This window comes from Pelodiscus sinensis, chromosome 1 (genome assembly GCF_052426305.1).
Source record: "Pelodiscus sinensis isolate ZL-2025 chromosome 1, ASM5242630v1, whole genome shotgun sequence".
In the NCBI taxonomy this organism is placed as follows: domain Eukaryota; kingdom Metazoa; phylum Chordata; order Testudines; family Trionychidae; genus Pelodiscus; species Pelodiscus sinensis.
Window position 1 is genome coordinate 115,946,377 of NC_143052.1, and position 23,505 is coordinate 115,969,881.

The 23,505-nt window shown below is 40.9% G+C and overlaps 1 protein-coding gene across 1 annotated transcript in view; it reads left to right on the forward strand.

The window, feature by feature from the left end:
• PIK3C2G (phosphatidylinositol-4-phosphate 3-kinase catalytic subunit type 2 gamma) overlaps positions 1-23,505 on the forward strand; it is a 296,240-nt gene that overhangs the window by 257,140 nt on the left and 15,595 nt on the right. Inside the window, exons 31-32 of the mRNA XM_075897746.2 lie at positions 117-211; positions 21,477-21,602. Coding sequence (XP_075753861.2) covers positions 117-211; positions 21,477-21,602 — 221 coding nt within the window. The remainder of the gene's footprint in view (positions 1-116; positions 212-21,476; positions 21,603-23,505) is intronic.

Sequence of the window (23,505 nt, forward strand, 5' to 3'; positions counted from 1 at the left end):
TTAAGCAGGACATATTTTGTTATACATGCTATTTAAAATAGTATTTCAATGCTTTAGCTATGCATTTTCCTTAATATTTTCACTAACTGAAAATTCATTTCTTTTGCTTATTTCAGGTCCTAAATCTACTGACCAGAAACCTGGAGTGCAGTTAGTCATATCTTATGAGAACACCCATCTGACAATATTGTTGAAACATATGAGAAATATTGTGAGTCCTTTTATCATAATTGATTTCTTACATAAGGCTTTATGTTAGCAGAGTGTTGTGCTAACATTAATCATCACAATGTCCTTTTCAGATAAATACATTTTGCAGAAGGTTGTAAGACAATGTTTTCCACTTAGCATTTTGGTCTTTGCTTTCTTTCACCCAGATTTGATGGCAGGGTGTGGTACAGAAACTAGCACCATTCATTTCATGGTCAGTGATGATCTCCTAGAGTATGTCTACACTGCCACCCTAGTTCGAACTAGGGTGGCTAATGTAGGCATTCGAACTTGCAAATGAAGCCCGGGATTTAAATATCCTGGGCTTCATTTGCATGTTCCTGGGCGGGCGCCATTTTTAAATGCCCGTAGTTCGAACTATCTGCCCGCGGCTACATGCGGCACGGACTAGGTAGTTCGAATTAAAGCTCCTAATTTGAACTACCGTTATTCCTGGTGAAGTTGCAAGAGGAAGTACTGAGTACATCAATATGATGACCATGCTCAGTTCTACTTCTCTCCCCCCTGCCTCTCTCAGCAGATCTAGATGGTACAATTGTCTTCTTTCCTTCCTGTAGTCTGGTTGGGCTAGGAGCAGACTAGCAAGGCTCAGTCCAGACAAGACTCAAGTAATGCTGGTTGACACAGGCGATTTTCTGAAGTCAGAAAGTGCTACCTTGGTTAATAGTGGGGGGTATGTCTGCTTTTTTATATTTACAGCCTACATATCTTGAACTCCCAGCTGCTCTTTCAGTGTCAAGTAATGGCACTGACCAGAAGATCCCTTTACTTCCTTTAACTAGGAGATGGTGATGTTTCTTCCTGGCCATGGACCTCACTGAGTTCATTTATGCCTTTTTTTACCTCCAATTGGATTGTAATCATTCATTCATAATTTGAAGACCACTTGCAAGTATCAGCCAGTACAAAACAAGACTGGCTGGCTGGTTAGCTGTATGAGTCATATGAAGCTTGCATAACCCCCACTATTATTTATGAATTCCCCGAGCTTCTGATTTGCAATTCAGTGTATTCGTTTTCATCTATAAAGTCATAAGAGGTTTGAGTCTCTTCCATGCACCATCCTGCAAGTTGAGACTGTTGACGATGCTTCTCATTTTATTCAGCTAGAACCCTTTTTACCTTCAGTGCACAATGCAAAGTCCTTCAGTGGGGAGGGCCATTTTCTTCAGGCTAAGCAGCTGGTGAAGCTTGTGGAGGAAATTGGGGTGAGACCTTGCTATGACTTAGTAAAAGCTTAGTATTACCATGTGCATTTTATTCAATGCCTATGCTGAGAGGTTCCATGAGAAAGGGTATATGTGGGTGAGCGCGCATTGATTGGGAGGTACATCTTATAAATCTGTGGTTGTTTAGGACGCATAGTTGTATGTGTCAGTTGTGGGAAAATGTAGTGGTAGCATGTGGTTTATAGGTGTACGTTTTCTGATGAATTTGCGTGAATGGTTGGCAGATGTATGGGAATGGTGCTGAGACTGTCTTAAGTGACTTAACTCTGTGTTTCCATACTTTCAAATAGTTAGACTTATACAAGTGCAAAGCACACACTTCAGTGGGAACTGTTGTTTGCCCAGCACTGTCAAAAACTAGGCACCTAGCTCTGGATATCAGAGGCTAATATTAGGTAACTATTTTTGGAAATCTTGACCTATGATTGTTTTAATGTGAACACTTGTGCTCCTCATACGCTAACAAAAATTACCAAACAATTGTGACATGGAAACTGCTTTGGGAGACTGTCATGCTGGGCTGCCTTCAGAGTAGTGACCGAAAAGTTCTTTATCCCGTTAATAATCTCTTCAACCATTCAATCCCCTAGCTCAATCTCTCTCTCTCTGAGTTGAAGGATTACAAAATACTCTGAGTTCATATTTTATTCAACACATTAAATCCATTTAAGATCTATTTAGTCTTTTTCATTGTCTTGCTAATTATGATATTTTAGTGGTTCATCTGTTCAGAAATTAATTTGCCACTTTGTTGTATTTAATAATTTATAGTAAATACTTTTTGCACTGGTGCACGCCCTTTTAATTTATCCTTTAAAATAGTGTATGTGATGTTGTCAGTGTTTACATAATAGAATTGGGCCAAATTCATTCTTGATATAATTTTCTTGAACTCACTGGCATTTCAGTAGAAGATTTGACTCGCTGAAGGAAACAATCATTATTAATTATTATTTGTATTGTGATAGATCCTAGAAACTTCATCCACAGGTAGGAGACACATTTTGCTAGGCCCTATACACACACACAATATAAAGAAGGCAGCCCTAGCCTAATTGTATGATAAGAGACAACATATGAAGAAAAACAAACAGTTGTGGAAGAACAAGATATCTGTGAAGCTACCATTTTTATAGGCATTGTCAAGTGTTGTGTAAGTTTCATGACGGAAGTGCATTTTAAGGAGGATAATGTAGTAATTTTGAAGATTTTTTACAAGTCTATTCTCCCAGGCATACAGGGTGCACAGGAGAAAGCAAAAAAAAAAATGTTTAGGTACAGTTGATCTGGTTTGTGGAAAGTTGACTTTGTTAGCAGCAGTACAGATTGACAGCTGTGTAACTATAATTTCAATAATAGACTAGTAGCATCTTAAAGACACACGTAAATGGTATCATGAGCTTTCATGGGCACAGCCCACTTCTTCAGATGACAGGAGTGTTAGATGTCTATGATGCTTTCTCTACCTAGTTCTATATCCTAGAAAGAAAGTTGGAGAAATAAAGGTATGTGTCTTGTGCTTAATCATGGAAGAACTTAATTCTGCTTCAAGATGAACCTTGTTCTTCTTTAATACAGGAAATATTTCAATCATCTGCGAAAACTGCCTATTGAAATTTACTTTGAAGAATAAGTGCAGACTGAACTAGTTTAATAGACTTTAAGGCTAGAAGGAGACATTAATCTCCTCTAACATCCTGCTTTACTGTGACCTTAATTTCACCATGGGAATTCCTGCATCTTCCCCAACGGTTTGACAATTTGGGCAACAATGCATGCAAAGAGTTATAGAATTGATTGCAAATGCTCGTGTGCACTTCTGCTTAAACACTCTGGGTTAATAGTGAGAGAAACACGCAGTTCTGTTAAACTAATATTGACTGACATATTAACAGTGCTGCCAATTCTCATGATTTTATTGAAAGTCTCATGATCAGTAGTGGGTTGTGGTTTATTTAATCCATAGTATCATGTGAATTCAGCAGGTTCTCAGCTTTCATTAAATAAAATAAGTTTCTAGTCCTCAAGATTGCCAAGAAAAGCTAGAAAACATGATCCTTTAAGGTGTGAAATCCAGAAGACCAATGAAGATGCAAAATGTTTTATTTTTGAAATCTCATGATTCTGTAAACCACTCGTGATTTTTTGGATTTCTCTGGGATGGTAGTCTAATAAGCAGCTAGAGTTCTGAGACCTTACTTGAACCAAACCGCTGAATGTTCTGAGCTTGACCCATCACCACTAGTGGACCAAATAGTGTGCTGGAGAGAGAAAACCGAGGGCAAAAAGTATTGCCCGGTGATCTCTGAGTCTCTTGCCAATAAATGTAAAATGTTGTTCTAGTCAGTGAAGAGTGTATATGTGTGTGCTGAATTCCGAATCAATTTGCTCAGGTAAAAATGTATTTAGAGAAAACTAAAATCAAATATTTCATAAAACCACTCCAAACTTCCCTTTCTTAAAGCTCTGTTGGTTTCTAAGCTTTGCCACTATCAGTGATTAATGGTGCTCAGATGGGCAATGAGAAGGATGACAGATTAGTAATCAGTTTAAACATGCTCAGCATCCAGCCTCTTTGCACTCCTGCCCTGTATCATCCGTACCCTCCACACCAATACTGCAAGAAGGGGGATAGGAGGAGTGAAGGATGAACTGGTCTGGGAAGGAAAAGGAGCACAAAACCTTCTTTAAACCACAATTCTATGCAATTGAAACTATCTAAGTGTTTCTATGTGCAGTGCAGAAAAGACCTGATTCAAAAGTCAATGAGAGGGACACAAATTGGATTGGAGGGACGGGGGGCAGAGAATGAGAATCCTCTCTTGACCGGCCCGTAGCAGTTAGCTCTTATGGTTTTTTTTCCTTGTCATTTTTATGTTCATTCTTTATTATTATTATTAATAATAATAATATAGTAAGTGTCAGGACCAAAAAGAAACATACAGTTCTTGTCACTGAAGGGATTATAGTCAAAGACCCCAATCCTGCATGGAGCTGATTACAGGATTAGGGTCTAAGAGAAAGAAACAAAGAAGAGGGACATACAATAGAAACTAGAGAGGATGACCTAATGGTCAGGAGAAATTTTTGGTTCATTTTTTAATTTTTCTCCATATTATAAAGTTGTCACTTATGGATCTCATGGGAGAGAGGCTGTCATGGTTACTGGGTTCACTGGATCTTTGACTCTTCACTCAGTCTTTCCCTGATCATCCCTTTTAAAGTGACAGGTCTAGTGCCTATATTTTTCTCAGAGTGAAATCCTGACTATTAAAATGGATCTCTCTTAGCAAGGGACTTATAATAACTTCCTGATCAACAACACTAGAAGAAAAAGAAGATGGATTCACGGCTCTGCTATAGACTTCCCTTAAGAGCTGTGTAAAGTAGGTTAAGTGCAGTGATATTGAACAGCTTCTTCAAAACAAAGTATTTATATATTTATCCATAGGAATAGAGCAGTATGAGAGAAAAGTAAGGTGACCAGAATTTGAAAATGTGCGAGGAGGACACTGAGTTGACAAAAAAATCATACTTGTATATTAGGGTTGCCAGATGGTCTCCCAAAAAATCCCGGACAGCCGGTATTTTTGGTTGAGCAAAAAAAAAAAAAAAGAAACACGGGATTTTTTTTTCTTGGCAAAGTAGGACAAGGACAATTTTTTTCAAAGGAGGACATAATTATTGGGGAGAACAAGCCCCTCAAAAGGAGGACTGTACTCCTTAAAGGAGGACGTCTGGTCACATTAGAAAAAAGGGATAACATAACAAAGGGACCTACATGTTTATTGTGTGATCTAAATATAGCATGCCCCTCTAGACTTAGATAGGACTGACTTATGCCTAGTATCTTTGCTTTTCTGGGGCCTGAGTTATAGTCTGTTTTTCTGCAGAGCCTGCCTCTTCCTCTTCCCTGGACTTCAGAGAGTGCATCTTCTTAAAACCAGGCAAACCTTTTTGTTCTCTTTGTCCACATCATGCATCCCTTGCCACACAGAGATGTGTGCCCAATTTGTACACAGGCAAAACTTCAAAGGCCTTGACTCTTGTATTGTTCACTAAGCATCAGTGATTAGGATATCTAAACCATTTATTTTAGTTTTTGCAGACACACACCACCAGAAACCCATCAAAAAGCAAGCACACAGAGGGTCATAGATATGTAATATTCATGTCTATATTTCGTGACTGCTATCTCCAATTTTTCATCATAATGCCATTAGAATGAAAAACATGTGATTGACTGGGCAACTCAAATAGGAGGAAGAAGTGCCATGCACAGGAGGCAGAATAGAAAATGCCCAAAATTGGTGTGGGAAATGAACAGGATAAAAAAAATCTTTTCGAGCTGAACAAAAACCTCGTAGAGAGATAAGTATTGATGACAGAATGAGACCAATCGTTTGAAAGGAGGGGAGATAATAGTTCCAGCTGTGGTTTTCTCTACACTGCCAGGGCAAGCTAAGACAAAAGCCAGAAGATACGAAAATAATATTTCTGCACTGATGCAAATTTACAGAGAAGTTGGCTTTTTTGCAGAATGATGGTTTAAAGAATGCATTTTAAAATGAGTACAAATTAGCTTGGAAAGGTACATTTCTCTTTGGCCTGAAAATTGGCTGAAGAGCTATAAACAAAGGGAAACATTGGTCAGCGGTGTTTCCAAGTTGAAGAGAGGGGCATCTTTTGTGGCATCATGGAGATTTGTGTTAGTCTCATTTTAATAGATCTGGTTTGCGGTATTGGCAAATATATAATTCAGTTAATTGTACTGTTATTGACAAATGTCTTATGAATCAAATATTTTGGACAGTACTGGCCCAACTTTATTGTTTGAATGCTAATTTTGAATAAATCATTCACTGAACAGCTAACATTTGTTGACTAAAGTATTCAATAATCTAATATTATGGATCACTATGCAGAGGAGGGAACAGTCACTGAGATAAAATTTGCACTTGATACTAAATTAGAAAAAAAAATACTAGTGATGGCTGAGCCAAGATACCAAGATATCAAAAGATATCTAGACAGAAACTCACACAGTGAGAATCAGTTTGGACAGACAATTACCTTTCCATTAGTACACATGGGAAATATTGATCCCAACTACACACATTAATCGGATTCAGAAACATTATTACTGGTATACCTTGGAACTTTTTTGTATTGAACTCGAGAGTCAAACTGTTTCATTTAAAAAAAAGAAGATGTTTCAATCAATACTAACTAGGATAACTGGCTGGAGAACCATTCTCAGAGAGTTGTTATTAATGGTTCACAGTCATGCTGGAAGGGCATAACAAATAGGGTTCCGCAGGAGTCTGGTTTGGAACTGGTCCTGTTCAATATCTTCATCAACAATTTAGATCATGGCATAGAGAGCACACTTATTAAGTTAGCAGATGATATTAAGCTGGGAGGGGTTGCAACTGCTTTGGAGGATAGGGTCATAATTCAAAATTATCTGAACAAACTGGAGAAATGGTCTGAGGTGAATAGGATAAAGTTTAATAAAGACAAATGCAAAGTACTCCACTTAGGAAAGAACAATCTGTTTCACACGTACAGAAAGGGAAGGGATTGTCTAGGAAGGAGTACTGCAGAAAGGGATCTAGGGGTCTTAGTGGGCCACAAGCTAAATATGAGTCAGCAGCGTGACACGGTTGTAAAAAAAGCAACCATGATTCTGGGATGCATTAACAGGAGTGTTGTGAGCAAGACACAAGGAGTCATTTTTCCGCTCTACTCTGCGCTGATTAGGTTTCAATTGGGGTATTGTGTCCAGTTCTGGGCACTGCATTTCAAGAAAGATGTGGAGAAATTGAAGAAGGTCCAGAGAAGAGCAACAAAAATTATTAAAGGTCTAGAAAACATGCGCTATGAGACAAAGCTGAAGGAATTGGGCTTGTTTAGTTTGGAAAAGAGAAGACTGAGAGGGGACATGATAGCGGTTTTGATGTATCTAAAAGGGTGTCACGGGGAGGAGGAGGGAAAATTGTTCTCCTTGGCCTCTGATAATCGGACAAGAAGCAATGGACTTAAACTGCAGCCAGGGAGATTTAGGTTGGACATTAGGAAGAACTTCCTAACTGCTAGAGTAATTAAACAAACACTGGAATAAATTGCCTACGGAGGTTGTGGAATCTCCATCACTGGAGATATTTAAGAGCAAGTTAGACAGACATCTATCAGGGATGATAAAGACCATGCTTGGTCCTGCTTTGAGAGCAGGGGACTGCATCTGATGCTCTCTCACGGTCCCTTCCAGTTCTAGTATTCTATTATTCAATCTAGAAGCTGCCCTTAAATATTTTTTTAAATAAGCATATAATAAAAATAAAAAGAGAATGTTTCAACTGTATGTCTCATCTGATGAAACTTGTCATGAAATAAAGAATAAAAATAATATTAAAAATGGAACCCAAACATTTTCCAAAAAAATCCACCATTTTCCAAATCAAAATGTATTCAAAAATCATTGTTTCTTCATTTAAGATATTTTCCCTCAGAATTTTGGTTGAAACGATCATGTTTTAAAATACTTTCTGTTGAAAAAACATTTGGACATTTTTTTTCCCAATTAGCTCTTGATTAAGGATTGGCAACTTTCATCAAGGTAACCAGCGGGCAGGCTGCAAGACATTTTGTATGTTGACCATCCCAGGCCCAGTGGCTACAGCTCACCATTCCCACCCAATGCAGCGCCCATGTGCTGTGTGCAAAGAGGTTGCCAACCCCTGCTCTAGATCTAAGCACTCCACTAACAGACAGATGCTGAAAACAGGAAGGAATTCAGAGTCAACAATCAGCAGGGCTACAGGGACTGATTCATGAGGAGTGACTATAGTAGCTAAATAAAGCTTGGTTAAAAACTGAGCACAAAAGTTTGCAAACACTTTGAAGGGAGCAAACAGTAGGGATGGAGAGGAATTATTCAGGGTGTTAAATAGGGCATAACTAGCAGTGGTCAGATGTAATTAAAGAAAGGAATCTTTGGGCCTCATCTCTTCCTCATTGTGATTGGTATCAGGTTGTGACTAGACAACAAAATTGAAAGAATCCCCATACTATGAGACCTTTAAAACTAGTTTAGACAAGGCAGCTGTGGATTCTGAATACTCATTTACTGATTAACAAAACCATAAGATGAAGAAGGTTGGTTAAAGGCCCAAATAAAGCTCCTTCTGCTGTTTCCTGTGTTGTTGTGTTTTTATATAGTTTCCATCTCTGCCCAGTCAAGAGGAAAAGATCATATCTGTGTGGACATAAGACAGAAATAAAACACCAGCATTTGTAATTATTTTCTGTTCTCAGAAACTGATCTTCCTTTACTCCATTTGATGGTCAGCAACAGTGTACATCTTCTGTGAGCTGAAAAGAAACATGAAGCAGTATTGTTTTCTTAGGTGTTTTTTCTTTCATTACCTTCTGTTCAAGAGAGAAGGAACAGTAGAATCTGTAGGGGTGTATGAGTGTGTGCTGATGCATGCACATACTGTAGACCAGTGGTCCCCAACCTGTGGTGGTGGCCGGGCGCCAGGGGGCGTGGCCGTTCGCCCGCCGGGAGCCAGGGGGTGTGGCCCCCCCATAGCCGCGCGCCCCCCCCCATAGCTGCGCCCGGGGCCGGCGCCCCCCCCTCCTCCAAGCGGCCGGGGCCGGCACCCCCCTCCCCAAGCGCCACGCGCCCAGGGCCAGACCAGCCCCGAGCACGTGGCAGGCGCACACGAATGCCCCCGCGGGCGCCATGGCGCCCGCGGGCACCGTGTTGGGGACCACAGTTGTAGACTAATACTCCAATCTAGAGAAAATCTACCTCAGTGAGTCTCATAGACATTGTTTTGAGTTATAAATGAATATCCCACTTGCAAAACAATAAAAAAGGTAGAAAGGGTGTTAAATAGACCTTAAAATTGGAACAGTACAACTGGGGACTCAGGTATAGGTGCAACTACTGGAGAAAAGAAGCAGGAATATTTTTTTCCTCTCCTCCTTCCCATTTTTATTATACTGCATCTGTCCTCCTCAGGGCAGCCCTTAACTAAATGCATTTTCACTCGTGGTCCCTGTGACAGACATGGCAATTTTCTGTAATTGGGAAATTGTTCTCCCTCTTTCTCTGGAGATCTTACTGAATTAAATTTAAGTATCTTTTGAGTCCATTGTATTAAATGAGTGGTTTGTGTAATATTGTGGGCCAAGAATGTATGTAACCTGTCATGGGACGAGATGTGACAGATGTGAGACCTCGGGGGTTCAAAGTATTTGTTGAACAGTTTGCCAGCAATAAATTCAATTTTGGAACAAAAGAAAGGTGAAGTGATTTTCCTCACCCCATCTAGGGAGAGGTAAATGCAAATCCCCACCTTCAGTAATGCACAAAGAACAAAATTGAGCCATTGTCTACTGATCACCTGTTACAGGAAGCCAATATCAAAGGCCCAAGTTATATAAAGGGAAGACTGATATTCATGGTTGTTCATTCATGGTTGTTCTGGTTCTGAATCTGAGCTAGTTATAAACTTGGGCAAATACAGTAAACCAGCCTACCCCCACCCCCCTGCCATGTGTGCCTATCCCAAGTCCCAGGAGTGAGCATGCTATGGATGATGGCAGCTGAGAATGTGAACATACAACAGTGGTTTCCCTTCAGCACTCTCTGAGCGGTGATGTAACTTTACTGTAGAGAATTTTGCCGTTATGGATGTGCCTTAGGAGATTGCCCCTGTGAACAATTCCATTCTGTGGTGCGTGAAACATGTGCAGCCTTAATGGTTTGCAAACACTGAGCCCACACCTGCACTACATGTTTTTGTCCTCATAGCTTTGTCACACAAGGTGAGACCCACCAGACCAATATATTCATGCTCGCAAACGCCCTTAGGGTAGATGCAGATATACTGGCAAAACTGCACTTTGGCTAAGAGAGCTCGTTTCAGTTGTGGGAGAGTGCTGTGTCCACACTAGGAATAAGCTGTGACCACACTAGGAAAGCTTTGCTAGTTTAGTGGTATCACTATACCAACAAAGCTTCTCAGTGCAAATCTGCTCTGTACCTCTCTGTGAATGAGGGTGTTGAAACTATCTGATACCCTCTGTTAAACTAATTCACAAGCACAAAAATCACATTTTGGGGTACAGACCTGTAAGATGACAATGTTCATCAGAATGGCGTACAAAGGCAACAGCTTTGCCCTCCTGCCATAATCTCCATCACTAGTTTTCCAGGAGAGTAACTGTCTGCTAAGATAATTGCTTTCAGAACTCCAACTCTGAATCAAACCAGCCTGCATCGCTGTCACACAGCTCCAAACCAGCAGCTCACTCAGAATTTTGCTCTCTCTTTTGGAATCAACATTCCCCACTTTCTGTGCTGCTCGGGCAAGTGAAAATATCTGTGTCTCCATGTGCAGTGTGTTCATCTCCGATTCACAGAAGTTACTCCCCATCCCACCTCTTCTACCCACGACCCGCCCATTTCCATCTCTTCCACCTGAGATCCCACCTTCACTCTCTTCCCAATGGTTCTCATTGGCCAGCCTGCCAGCACAGCCCCGAATCCTGGCCAGCTCACCAGTGCTCAGAGCAGTGCGGAAGAGCCTCCAGCCCCTGCTGGCTCCAAGCCTTGAGCTGGGCCACCCAGGCTACGTCTACATAGCAGCATTATTTCCGAATAAGTGATGTTGTTCCGAAATAACTACAAACAGTTATTTCAACATAATGGTGAAATAATGTTGAGCTGGAGGACTTTTTACTCTGACTCCTGTAACCCTCATTTTACAAGGAGTAAGGGAAGTTGGAGGAAGAGTGCTCTAACTTGGACTTCCTGCTGTGTAGACAGCATCAAAAGCCAAAATATGCTATTTCGACTTAAGCTATGCAACTGATATAGCTCAAGTTGCGTAGCTTATTTCGACTTTAGCCCTGCTGCGTAGAAGAGGGCCCAGATGGCTCTGAGCCCTGCTGCAACCTGGCTAACTGGCTGTGACAGAAAGCATTAGTGGAGGTTTGTCATAGCCTCCATTATCTGCCTCCCATGTGTGCCACTGTCCACCATCACCATGTGTCTCTTCTCTACTTATTCATGAAAGTCGGGGTGGGAAGCAGTGAAGTTGCTAACAAGCATGAGGAGGGAAGGAAATGTACATGCAGAAAAGAAAACAAAAGAGTTAAATAATCATAGGGAACAAAGAGAAAGCAATAAAATCTGTTTAAAGTTTTATAAAAGAAAGCAACATTTAGTGAGAAAACAACTCATTTTGTGCAGTTGGCTACCATTGTTTCATTTGATACTTCTGCAAATGTTTACTTTATGTTCTAAGACGCCCCACCATGGAAATAAAAGATCACTTTTAAAGTAACTACTATAGTGAATGATAATTAGAATAATAATAATGCATTATATTTCCGTGGTTGGGGTCAAATATTTGTATTAAATAATTTGAAATGATTTTATCATTTATTTTTCCAAATGTTCCATGATTTTAAGTTAACTGGAAAAGAGAAAACTTAGTGACACAGGAGAGCGGGAGGCACATGGTGTACAAATCCAGAAAAAATAATGTCATGAAACTTACTAAGAACACAACCTCTAGTTAACACACCTCTGTTATCATTTCATCCTCCAGATCTTATTAATCCAGGCTTGTTTTTTAACACTTCTGTTGATATACTGATTTTCCTTTTCTTTCTGTATGACTCTAAATTTATAATTCATTCAGAGGATGCTATCTTTTCAAAAGTGAAGGAACATTTGTTGTTAGGTTGCATTTAATGGAGTCAAGCTGTAAGTTTTCCCAGAACACTAGGGGTATGTCTACACTACCACCCTAGTTCGAACTAGGGTGGCAATGTAGGCATACCGCACTTGCAAATGAAGCCCGGGATTTGAATTTCCCGGGCTTCATTTGCATAAGCCGGCCGGCGCCATTTTTAAATGCCAGCTTGTTCGAACCCCGTGCCACGCGGCTACACGCGGCACGGGCTAGATAGTTCGAACTAGCAAGCCATTCCGAACTATCTGTACGCCTGGTTCCACGTACAGATAGTTCGGAATGGCTTGCTAGTTCGAACTATCTAGCCCGTGCCGCGTGTAGCCGCGCGGCACGGGGTTCGAACAAGCCGGCATTTAAAAATGGCGCCGGCCGGCTTATGCAAATGAAGCCCGGGAAATTCAAATCCTGGGCTTCATTTGCAAGTGCGGTATGCCTACATTACCCCGCTAGTTCGAACTAGCGGGGTAGTGTAGACATACCCTAAGTTAAGTTGCATATAAACTGTGCTTGGTTACTAACAAAAATTAAATGATATATTTAATACTTTTGATGAAGCCTCTGCATTTATCACTAGGGTTTAATTTAATCAGGATTCAGATACTATTTTTTTCTGATTACTTAAACACTGTGACTGATATTCTCAGTGGATTTTTTCTTTCCCTCCTTTCATGTAGTATAATCCAGTCTCTTTCATGTCTGCATTTAGAATACAACTGTGGTGTTTGGGAGCTGTGAAAACTTTGTGCAGCTATTTACCGTAGTTTTATTTTAACATGCTTAATATTTGACCATCGTAAAAAACTTTGATGCTCAAGAATGGGAGTTTCAGGGTTAGTCAGTTACAGAAAAAAACAACAAATGGTCTGGTAGCACTTTATAGACTAATGAAACATGTAGATGGTATCATGAGCTTTCTTGGGCACAGCCCACTTCTTCAGATGACTGGAATTGGGGATATGAAAACTCGAAATAAATAGGAGAGGGGAAGGGAACAGGGGAGAGAAAGAAAAAGGAAGCGGGGTGGGAGACTTCACGAAAGGAAGAAGGTAGTTGGGAGTTGAAGATACCCAGACATTTTTCCATGCACAAAAGAACACATATGCTTTGTTGAAAATTTTTCCAAAACCACGGATGCATTCCTTGGACATGGCATTGCTTTTCTGGGATACCTCTGGTATCCTGGAAAGTAGAAGAAAAGAAGTTATTTGCAGAGGAGATTAGGCAGTGGTTGTGAATGGAAGTTATCTGTGACTTTTTTTTAAGACTGAAAAATGTGAGATGAAGCCTTTTCTAGAGGAAAAAAACGGAGCAGCTGAACACAGAAAATGTTCAGGAGCCACCAGAGCGTTTCATCCAGAGACAGAATACAACAGGAATGCCAGGAGATGGAGCATCTAAACAGCTTTTAGGCCAGGACCAAAAAGTGAAAGAAAGTGAGCATTGATGATTAACTGCCAGAAGGAAGCATTTGATTTAGGAAAAGGTGCTAACAAAGATAACAGTTCTGCAAAGTCTCTAACTTTTGCTTTCACAAATGTTCCCCTTTAGGCTTGCATGCTAAAGAGACTCAGAAGTCATACTGTCAGGCTGAATTTCAGTGCTTTAAATGCGCCAAATTGAGAAGAAACCTTTATGGCTACTTAGTGTCAAAAATCATAAAGGAAGGCTAGATAGTCAGCAAGCTGCAAGGGGAAACAAGTGGCTAGTCGAATGCAATTTATTTCGAATATTTCATTACTTCTCTTTTCCCAAAACATATGTAGTGTGTTTAATATTGAATTACCACAAATTCATAACCCGTCCATGTGGGTTTCTGTAAATACATGTCAAATACTACTTTGGGTTTTGGAAATCTAATGTGGACTGAATTATGGAACTTGCTACAAAGGGCATGTTCTGTGAGCCACATTTTTAATTCTAAATTAGGAAGATGAAAAGAAGTGTCTCTTTCCATTGATTGGCAATGAGTTTGCCAACTTTTTCCGTGCTAAATTTGAATGGTCTTGCAATTCTGCATCTTAGATTGTATGTTGTAGGGTAATGGTTTTATACCATTGATCCATTAGCATCTTCCCTATCAGAAGTTTTGCACCAGTGCACTACATTTTATAAATGGCTCTGAAGACACGCAAAATTAAAATTCAAACTGGAAGAGTTTGTTGCTTATGAAGGTTCCATTGGATTAAAAATAGTGGATCCAGAAAGTAATTTATTCACCCTTTACCATTTCCACCACATACTTTGTGGATTAAGGGGGAAATGATGTATCAAAAGAAGCTGGTGACTATCTTCAGGATTCTGCTTATTTTAGAACTTGCTAGATGGAATTTTTTTCAATGTATACAGAACTTGTTGGTCAATTTCTTCAATATACTGGCCATCTCTGGGTCAAATAGTCAGCTTACCTTGTCAGTTAATGGAACAATTGAAATTTATCTGTATAACCAAGGAAGCACAAGGAGATGGCTTTTAAATCCAGTACCAATCTTCGGCTATTAGCAGATCAAAATGTCTGGTTTCTGTCCATAAACCAGCCTGTGAAAAGAGTAGTAACACATCTGTTAGAAATTTGGGAGCATATATTAACAAGCCTTTATAATCTTTGAATTCTTCTGCACTGAATCTGTAATAGACAGGAGGAGTGCTGACCAGCACCCCTAAAGGGTTAAACTCATGTAACTAGCAAAGGTGTTGGCCAGGGAGCCAGGAGAACCAATCGAGATAGAGTGTTGAAATTTGAATTAGATATAGATTCCTTGCTTGCTTTCCTTGCATGGGAGAGAGAAACCAGGAGTTGACACACAGAATGATTTAAACCCAGGCAGGACTGCCATGCCTCCAAGAAATTTGGAGCATGAGAGTAGACTGAACAAAGAGGAGATTGGAAGTAAGAAAAGTGAATCTAGCCACGTTCAGGGTAATTTTTTTTTAATTTTGTGGTTTGGTTTGAACTGATCTGTGGGAATCTTTGTCTCCCCTCCCATTTACTATCTTGCAGTGTGCCCAGAGACTTTTCTCTGTGTTTTAATTAGTTTTCATTAGTTGCTCTGTAACATCTAACAACCAAGTATGCTTTATCAAGTTTATCCTTTGTTTTGTAATAAAAATCACTTTTTTTTAAGGTGATGATTTGATTTTTGTGTCCTGGAAGGTCGGTCTGTCTGCGTGTATTTGCATGCCTCAGACTGAGAGGTCAGCTACTAGAGACTGCAGCTTGTTCTTCTCTTTTCTTTTTCAAGCTCTTTTGGGCAAAAGAGCTTGGGGTACCCCTTAGGGGTGGTTTCAAGTGTGTACCCCTGGTTTTTAGGGATAAAAAAATCACTTGATGGTGGCAGCAATTCCCCCAAATCTGTGTATTGTGATTCTGGAGGGGAAGTTTTTGTAACCAGTGCCTGTAGAGGCAAGGTTTTCAAGCTCACTTGCAGGCTCTCACCTTCTTCACTCGGAGTACCAGAGTGGGGAACAGCCCTGACACAAGCACAACAGAAAACCCCAGGCTTCGGTCCAAATTTGGCTCCAATTTACAACTGGAGTAACTTCACTAAAGGAAACAAATAACATTTTCAAAATTTGCCTAGGGCCTATTTTCAGAAAAGACTTGTGGATCATCGCTGAGAATTAGGCTCCTAAATCATAGCATCCTAGAATCAGAGCACACTAGAACTAGAAGGGAACTCAAGAGGTCAAGTCCAGTCTCCTGCCCTCTAGCTCATCCCTGACAGATGTCTGTCTAATCTGCTCTTAAATATCTCCAATGATAGAGATTCCACAACCTCCGTAGGCAATTTAGTCCAGTGTTAAACTACCCTGATAGGAAGTTTTTCCTAATGTCCAACCCAAACCTCCCTTGCTACAATTTAAGCCCATTGTTCCTTGTCCTATTATCAGAGATTAAAGAGAATAATTTTTCTCCCTCCTCCTTGTAACACCCTTTTAGGTACTTAAAACTGCTATCATGTCCCTTCTCCATAATCTATTTTCCAAACAAACTCAGTTTTTTCACTCTTCACTCATAGGTCATGTTTTCTAGATCTTCTTTAATCATTGCCCTAAGTTATGTATGAAAATGGATTAATGAAGTTACTCCAGATTTAAAATCCAGCAGAATCAGGTCCAAAGCCATAGTTTTGTGTTGTGCATCCTTGCAAATTCAAGCTGTGAAGAATGCACCAAACAGCTAATGGTGGAACCAAATATCCCACAGGTATGTGTAGCACTTGACAAAGCCATGACTCAAGACAGAAACCAGTTATTTTGATCTGCTAATAGCAGGAACTTTAAAGCAGAATTTCCAATTAATTTATTGCACTTGCTTCCTCATAACTACTCAGTTATTTGACACGGTGATATGTTTTACCCTGAAGAGGCCAATGTGTTGAAGAAACTGGCCCAAACTTTCTGTATACATTGAACAAATTCCAGCTACTTTATACACCATTGAAAATTCCAAACTAAGCAAAATCCTGAAAACAGCTGCCAATCTTCTTCGTCGGTTTCTCCTAAAATCACAATGGAAGTGGTGGAAATGTTATAAAGGAAAAGTCAATGACATTCTGGAGCCACTATATATAAACCAATGGGGCCTCCATAGGTACCAATACATCTAGTTTCATTCCTTGTCTCTCTTGAAAATCTTACTCACCATTTATACTGAATTTACACAACAATGATACTTTGGAATAATTAAGACTAGCATTTCGGTCTGATATTCCTCTCATTTACTTGAACTTTATGTAACACCAGTGATAGTTTTGCTAGTGTACTCTGCATTAGAAGGAAGCCACAGGAGATTCAGCCTACTAGATGCAACATCGTGAAAGCTAGCAGTGGAGAACGTCATTCTTAGGAAGGTAATATTTGCTTGTGTTGTCTTCTTTCTTCAGATAAGTGCTCAACTTAGATGAGACGGTCACTTCAAAACGATTTCTTGAGAATTCTGCCATGTTAGCCCCACTCTTGGTTTCACACTGCGTTTCCCAAATTGACAATATTTCCTAGTTGTTCCCTGGGATGGTGTGTGTGTCTGACAATAATCATTTTGAATTAAGAAACTAAAGCCTCTTTTGTAGCCTCCTCAGGTCTGATTGTGTGCCTTGTCTCAGACCATCTTTCAGTGAAATAGGTTCTTCACAAGGCAATATTGAGCTCCTGTGCTAATTGAGAAAAGCCATCCCAAATGCCACATGCAATAGAGATTATATAAGGAGTTAGCAATTCAGTACAAAATGAATAATCAACCCCCATCTCAAATGCAGTCATTTTAGTTTTGACCTGTTTGTCATTAAGCATTGTCTGTTCTTCAGATTTATGCTTCTGTAATAAGTTTTGTGTTTCCTAAGAAAAATTCATGTCCGAATATCATGTTTTTTCAAAGGCAACTACAGCAAATTATGTAAACCAGTCACTCCTAAACACAGCTATCTGGGGATGTTAAAGTTCCCCATGATTCATTGTTCCAACCTAGCCTGCCCATACCAATCTCAGGCTCTCATGTAGGTGAGTCCCATTCAAAGGCACCTTGCAGAACCCAACAGCACCAGCAAAATCTGGGACCAGATAGTGTTGCTGCGTTGTGGGTAGTATTGCCTTCCCCATCCTTCCAGCTGGAGAACTGCCTGATGATTAAGGTATTCAAATCCCTCCTCTGAATCATGCAGAGAAAAGAAATGAATGTATGTCTCTCTCTACCTGACCAGTGAATATTTAAGTACCATCAACAGGAAAGATTTGAAAGCAGAGTTTATACCCTAGTGCAGTGGTTTTCAAACTACAGGTTGCATCCCAGTACTGGGTTGTGGAATGTCAGGCACTGGGTCTCATTGTTGCAGGGTGATCAAGTGGGGCTGCTAAGACAGGCTACCTGTCTGTCCTACACCTCAGACTGTGCTGCACCCCAGAACAGGCTGACAGCATGCTCAGCTCCTAGGTGGTGATGGGTGTGGGGAGAGCACACAGGGCTCAGTGCACTGCCTCTGCCCCGAGCACTAGCTCCACACTCCAATTCGCTAGAAACCTGCTGCTGGCTGCTTCTGGGATGCAGCATAGTTTGCAAGGAGAGGCAGGACACCTGCCTTAACATCCTCACTGCCCTGCTTACTGGGAACTGCTCAAGATGAGCCTCTCCTGCCCCAGCCCTGACACCCCAAAAGCCAGAGTCTCACTCCCCACTACACCCCAAAGCACTCATCCTCAGCCCTCCCCAATGCCCACGCTCTAGCCAGATTATGCTGGGTCATGGGCATCAACAGTTTTCTTCAACTGGGACATGAGAAAAAAAAGTTTGAAACCTACTGCCCTAGTAGAACTGTTTCAGCAGAGAAATTGAGAGCAATATGATCTATGGTCCAGTGGGGAGGAGGTCTCCATTCAAGTTTCCTCTCCTGCCTGTGGATTTGAGCTTGGCTCTTGAACTTTTCAGGAAAGTGCCCTCATCACTAGGCCTTGTGACCCTAGAGTTTTTCACCATGAGTATGTGACATGAGCGCTCTCTGAATGCTGACTCTTGCTTTCAGGGTGGGATAGAAGTGCTACTTCTGACTTGAGCTGGGTCTCCTCCTCTCAGGGAGCTGCTGTCCCAACATTCTCCATGAGGGATGCTGAATTTTGGAACCCAGTCTCCCTTTTGATCTAAACTATGCCGGTCCTTCATGTTGAAAAGGTCATCTCTTTTCCCTTGAGGAAGGGGGGGTGTGGTGAGAACTTGTGCACCTTGGACTAATGTTTAAGACTAGATTGGTTTGATCCTGCTCGGTTTGAGGGAGACTGCTGCTTTTACTTTTGTAGGTGCTAGTATAATAGGCCCTAACTCCCTACAGAGGGGCTTTTCAAGAGGTTTGAAGCCTAATCCTGTGTCGATTTAACAGTGCAGTACCCTGTCCTATGAAATTGCCTGTTAGCCTCAGTGCCCTCATGAAGCTCTGATTTGCATAATTGCATTCTGTGTATCTCCATTCCTTATGTATTTAAAATGGATGATAGTCTTTTTCACTTCATTTCCTGAACTCTTGATGGGATGGAAGAGATGTTGATGATTTGTGTAATACCAGAAGTGTGCTATATAAGCAATGGTAACAACATTAACATTAAGCGATATGGTTGATTGAGTCATATACTGTGAGGAATCACTTCACATAACAAAAAAAACCTCACAAAACCCAATGTCTTTGTGTCAACAACTAATTGTTATATATACACAAACACCCCTTCTCTTCCATATAGATGCCATTGATTGCTCAGATAATTGTAGCATCTCCATTTGCAAGATACGTTGTTGTTGTTGTAGGAAATCTAACATTTCTGGTCCCATACAATGAATTACCAAAATCTGAGCAAGTACTTTGTAATGGGTCAGGTGAAGCTGAAATGAGGAATGTAGCTATGATTGCACAGCCAAAATAACACTCTCAGCCGCAATCACGCCAACATTTTTTATTTTTTTGTTTGTTTACATGGAGTTTCATTTCACTCTCTGTCCCTGGAGGCCTACTTCCTTCTGATGCTTGCAAACTGGGCAGTAAGTGTTCTCTCTAAAAGCCTAAAAACACCTTCAATGTTGCTGATATTTTGATAAACACCTGTGATGTTATGTTATATTATGTTACATGTTATGTTATATAATGTTATATAATGTTACATGATGTGCTGGTCAGCATTTTGATGGTCCCTGGTTTGGGAGAGCCTAAGTGAGGAATTCAGGCACTGCTCTGCACATGCATGAGCCAAGACTACGGCTACATTTCTATCACTAGTAGGAAGAAGCTTTCTTGCATCTTCCTTTAAAACATCTACTAGGGGCCTTAGAGACAGCAGAACAAGTATATTCATTTTCAGCTCCTAGTTTGTGCTCTTCTCTTCTTCAGTCTTCATTGTTGTAAGCAAAACTCGTGAAGTCATTCTGCCGCTCTACTCTGCACTAGTTAGGCCTCAGCTGGAGTACTGTGTCCAGTTCTGGGCGCCACATTTCAAGAAAGATGTGGAGAAATTGGAAAGGGTACAGAGAAGAGCGACAAGAATGATTAAAGATTTAGAGAACATGACCTATGAAGCCAGGCTTCATGAACTGGGCTTGTTTAGTTTGGAAAAAAGAAGATTAAGGGGGGACATGATAGAAGTTTTCAAATATCTAAAAGGGTGTCACAAGGAGGAAGGAGAAAATTTGTTCCTCTTGGTTTCTGAGGACAGGACAAGGAGTAATGGGCTTAAAGTGCAGCAGGGGAGGTTTAGATTGGACATTAGGAAAAAATTCCTAACTGTCAGGGTGGTCAAATATTGGAATAAATTGCCAAGGGAGGTGGTGGAATCTCCCTCTCTGGAGATATTTAAGAACAGGTTAGATAGACATCTGTCAGGGATGGTGTAGACGGAGCTTGGTCCTGCCTTGAGGGTGGGGGGCTGGACTCGATGACCTCTCGAGGTCCCTTCCAGTCCTATTATTCTATGATTCTATGATTCCCCCTAACTTGCCTCACAATCCCTTCACAAAATAGACCAGACTCTCTCCCAGATAACTATATGCAATCTCCATCTCTTTCTCTAACATCCACATTTCTCCCTGTCCTCTATTCATATTTCAACCAGCCTTCTTGATCTCCACAGCTATTCTCTCTTCCTTTGGCCCTTTCCTTTCCTGTCCTAGCTGATTTCGTGCCCAGTAATCAATATATGCTGTGTCAATGGGGGACTAAAGAGAATTTCCAACTCTGCTGACATGGGGGTGGGAGAGGCTTTATATACTTATCCGTTTCTGCCCATATTGCTGCTGAAAATGCTCCTGAATCTTCTGCACTAGCATCCTCTATGAAACATCCTTATAAACAATCAACTGTTCCCATATCAATCTTGGAACTGGCTCATTTTTAGGAATTAAGGTCAATTGGAGTGATCTGGCTAAACTCCAGTTTCTGTGCATAGCTTTGACAATTTTAAGGGCTACATTGCATACCAGTTTCAAATGAGTTCAAGTGGATTGATGCTTAAGGGTTTTTCCACTAAAAGTCTTAAACATAGAGGATTTTATTTTGTTTTTATTTTTTTCAATTACTTTCCCCAACACAACCTGAGATTAAATTCTGTGTATTTCTTTGGTTTACATTGAATAGCACTTCATTTTATACCAATAAAACTTGTTCAGTGTAGTAAGTCTCCTCATGTCTGCTTTGAGTCCCGAATTAATTTGGTACCTCTATTTGTTTTCCTTGATAGAAATACGAACATTCATATTTATAAACCTTTTGTTCTACAGCATCTCCCAGATGGCTCTGCCCCAACTGCACATGCTGAATTTTATCTTTTACCAGATCCTGAAGAAGTCAGCAGGAGGAAAACAAAAGCTGTTCCAAAAAGCACTGACCCTACTTATAATGAAATTGTGAGTGTTATCCATTTTTCTTTCAGCCTTTCTGGGTTTTCTTATCCGAATCCTTTGCTGAATTAGCAATAGAGCTTTGAGAGCTGCAATAATTGGTACAATCAAGAAGTGGGCACATATCCAACTATGAAGTATAAATCCAGATGCTCCCAGTTTTCAGGGATACAACAATTTCCATGTCTCTCTCTTTAGGAAAATAGTTGGTTAACTAGTACTGTTCAGTCTTGTACTTCAATTATAGTTCCACATTAGACCCCTAAAGCTCAATATCTATTGCACTAAAAGGAAATTTAATGCCTCATTCACATTCATACCTGTAATTTTAAACAACAGGATAATTCTAAAATACCTGTACAAAACTGAGGACAAACGAGCTTGTGCTGTGAGAATGGCTAGCATGACTAAATGTGGAATAGACAAGATTGTGCAAGATCTTTGGAGGCTGTTGTGTCCTTGCTTTGTGCTGTCTGAGTTTTTCAAGTGAGGTGTTGCTGAGCCTTATTTTAAACTACTTAATAGTAACATGGCAAATCTGCTGCCATCTTGCTCTGTCAGGAGCTGTTGCTTCACAGTCACTGAGGTAGGCCTGTCACGCTTGCAAGTGTTTGTAATGACCACTACGGTGCCTTACTTTAATTGACCCTATCATATAGCCTTGAATATTCTTGAGTCAGCCATACAAACAAGTGGCCCAGATCAATGGAGCTGAGCTGCTCTGAGCATTCTTTGAATGCCAGCCATCCAACCACAATTAAGGATTTCAGTATTAGGAAGTGTTCTAGCAGGAGACCCTGCAAACAGACTGAGTGCAGTACATATGATCATGATTCCTGAGTGGTGGGGTGATATGTTGCCCATGTCTTGCAACCTCACTTCTGGTCACTTTTCTGAGGCAGTGTCATGGGCCGCTGAGGACATTCACAGCTGGCGAGTAATGGAATGGCTTCCAGACGTAGATGGTAGAAGCCATATAAGCAGGGAAATAAGCACTCAAGAACAATCCAATGGCAGTACCAACAGGGCATAGTTAAGCAGTTGTCCCGACAAAATGTCCACAGGTGCACAAAGATCGTAGTGGACTGAATAATTACACAAATAATAAATGACTGACCTATTTTTGTGCCAACGTGTATTGGCAATCTTCAGACCTATGCAACCACTTCATTCACCTTTGAAATTGTCAGCCGACGGTCAGGGCAGTGTGTGCGTGTGTGTTACACCCAAGTCTTCAACTGCTGAGACACAAAGTCTCGTTGCAGCGGGCAGCCTAGGAGGCTGGAGGGCACCCTGAAAAGTAGTTTAACGTCCGTGACTTTACTGCTAGGACCGAGGTCCCGTCGCAGAGGGTAGCCAAACAGGCTAACAGACGCCCCAGTGTGTACAGGAAGAGCTTATTACGCTTCAGATTTTAGCTGCTAGAATTTCATAATTCCTTCGCAGCGGGCAGCCTCGGGGAGACTGAGAAGCGCCCCAACTGAATTTTGCCACCTGGGTGTGACACAAATTCAAACGCCCAAGCTCTTCCTATACTATGTGTGTACTATACGCCTAAGACTTTAACTGCTGAGACCGGGGTCCCTTGCAGTGGGCAACCTGGAAGAGGTTGAAAGGCGCCCCAGTAAGTGTACAGGGAGAGCTTATTATGCTTCAGATTTCAGCTGCTAGAATTTCATAATTCCTTCGCAGCGGGCAGCCTCGGGGAGACTGAGAAGCGCCCCAACTGAATTTTGCCACCTGGGTGTGACACAAATTAAAACGCCCAAGCTCTCCCTATATCTGTCCCTTTATGACCGGCTGAAGTTCTTTTGTTTGTGTTCGGTTCGGGTACAGCAGCACGGGTTCAAGTCAGAAGCTTGACACGCACTGGCTTATTTATAGGAGAAAGAAAGAGAAAAGAAATAAA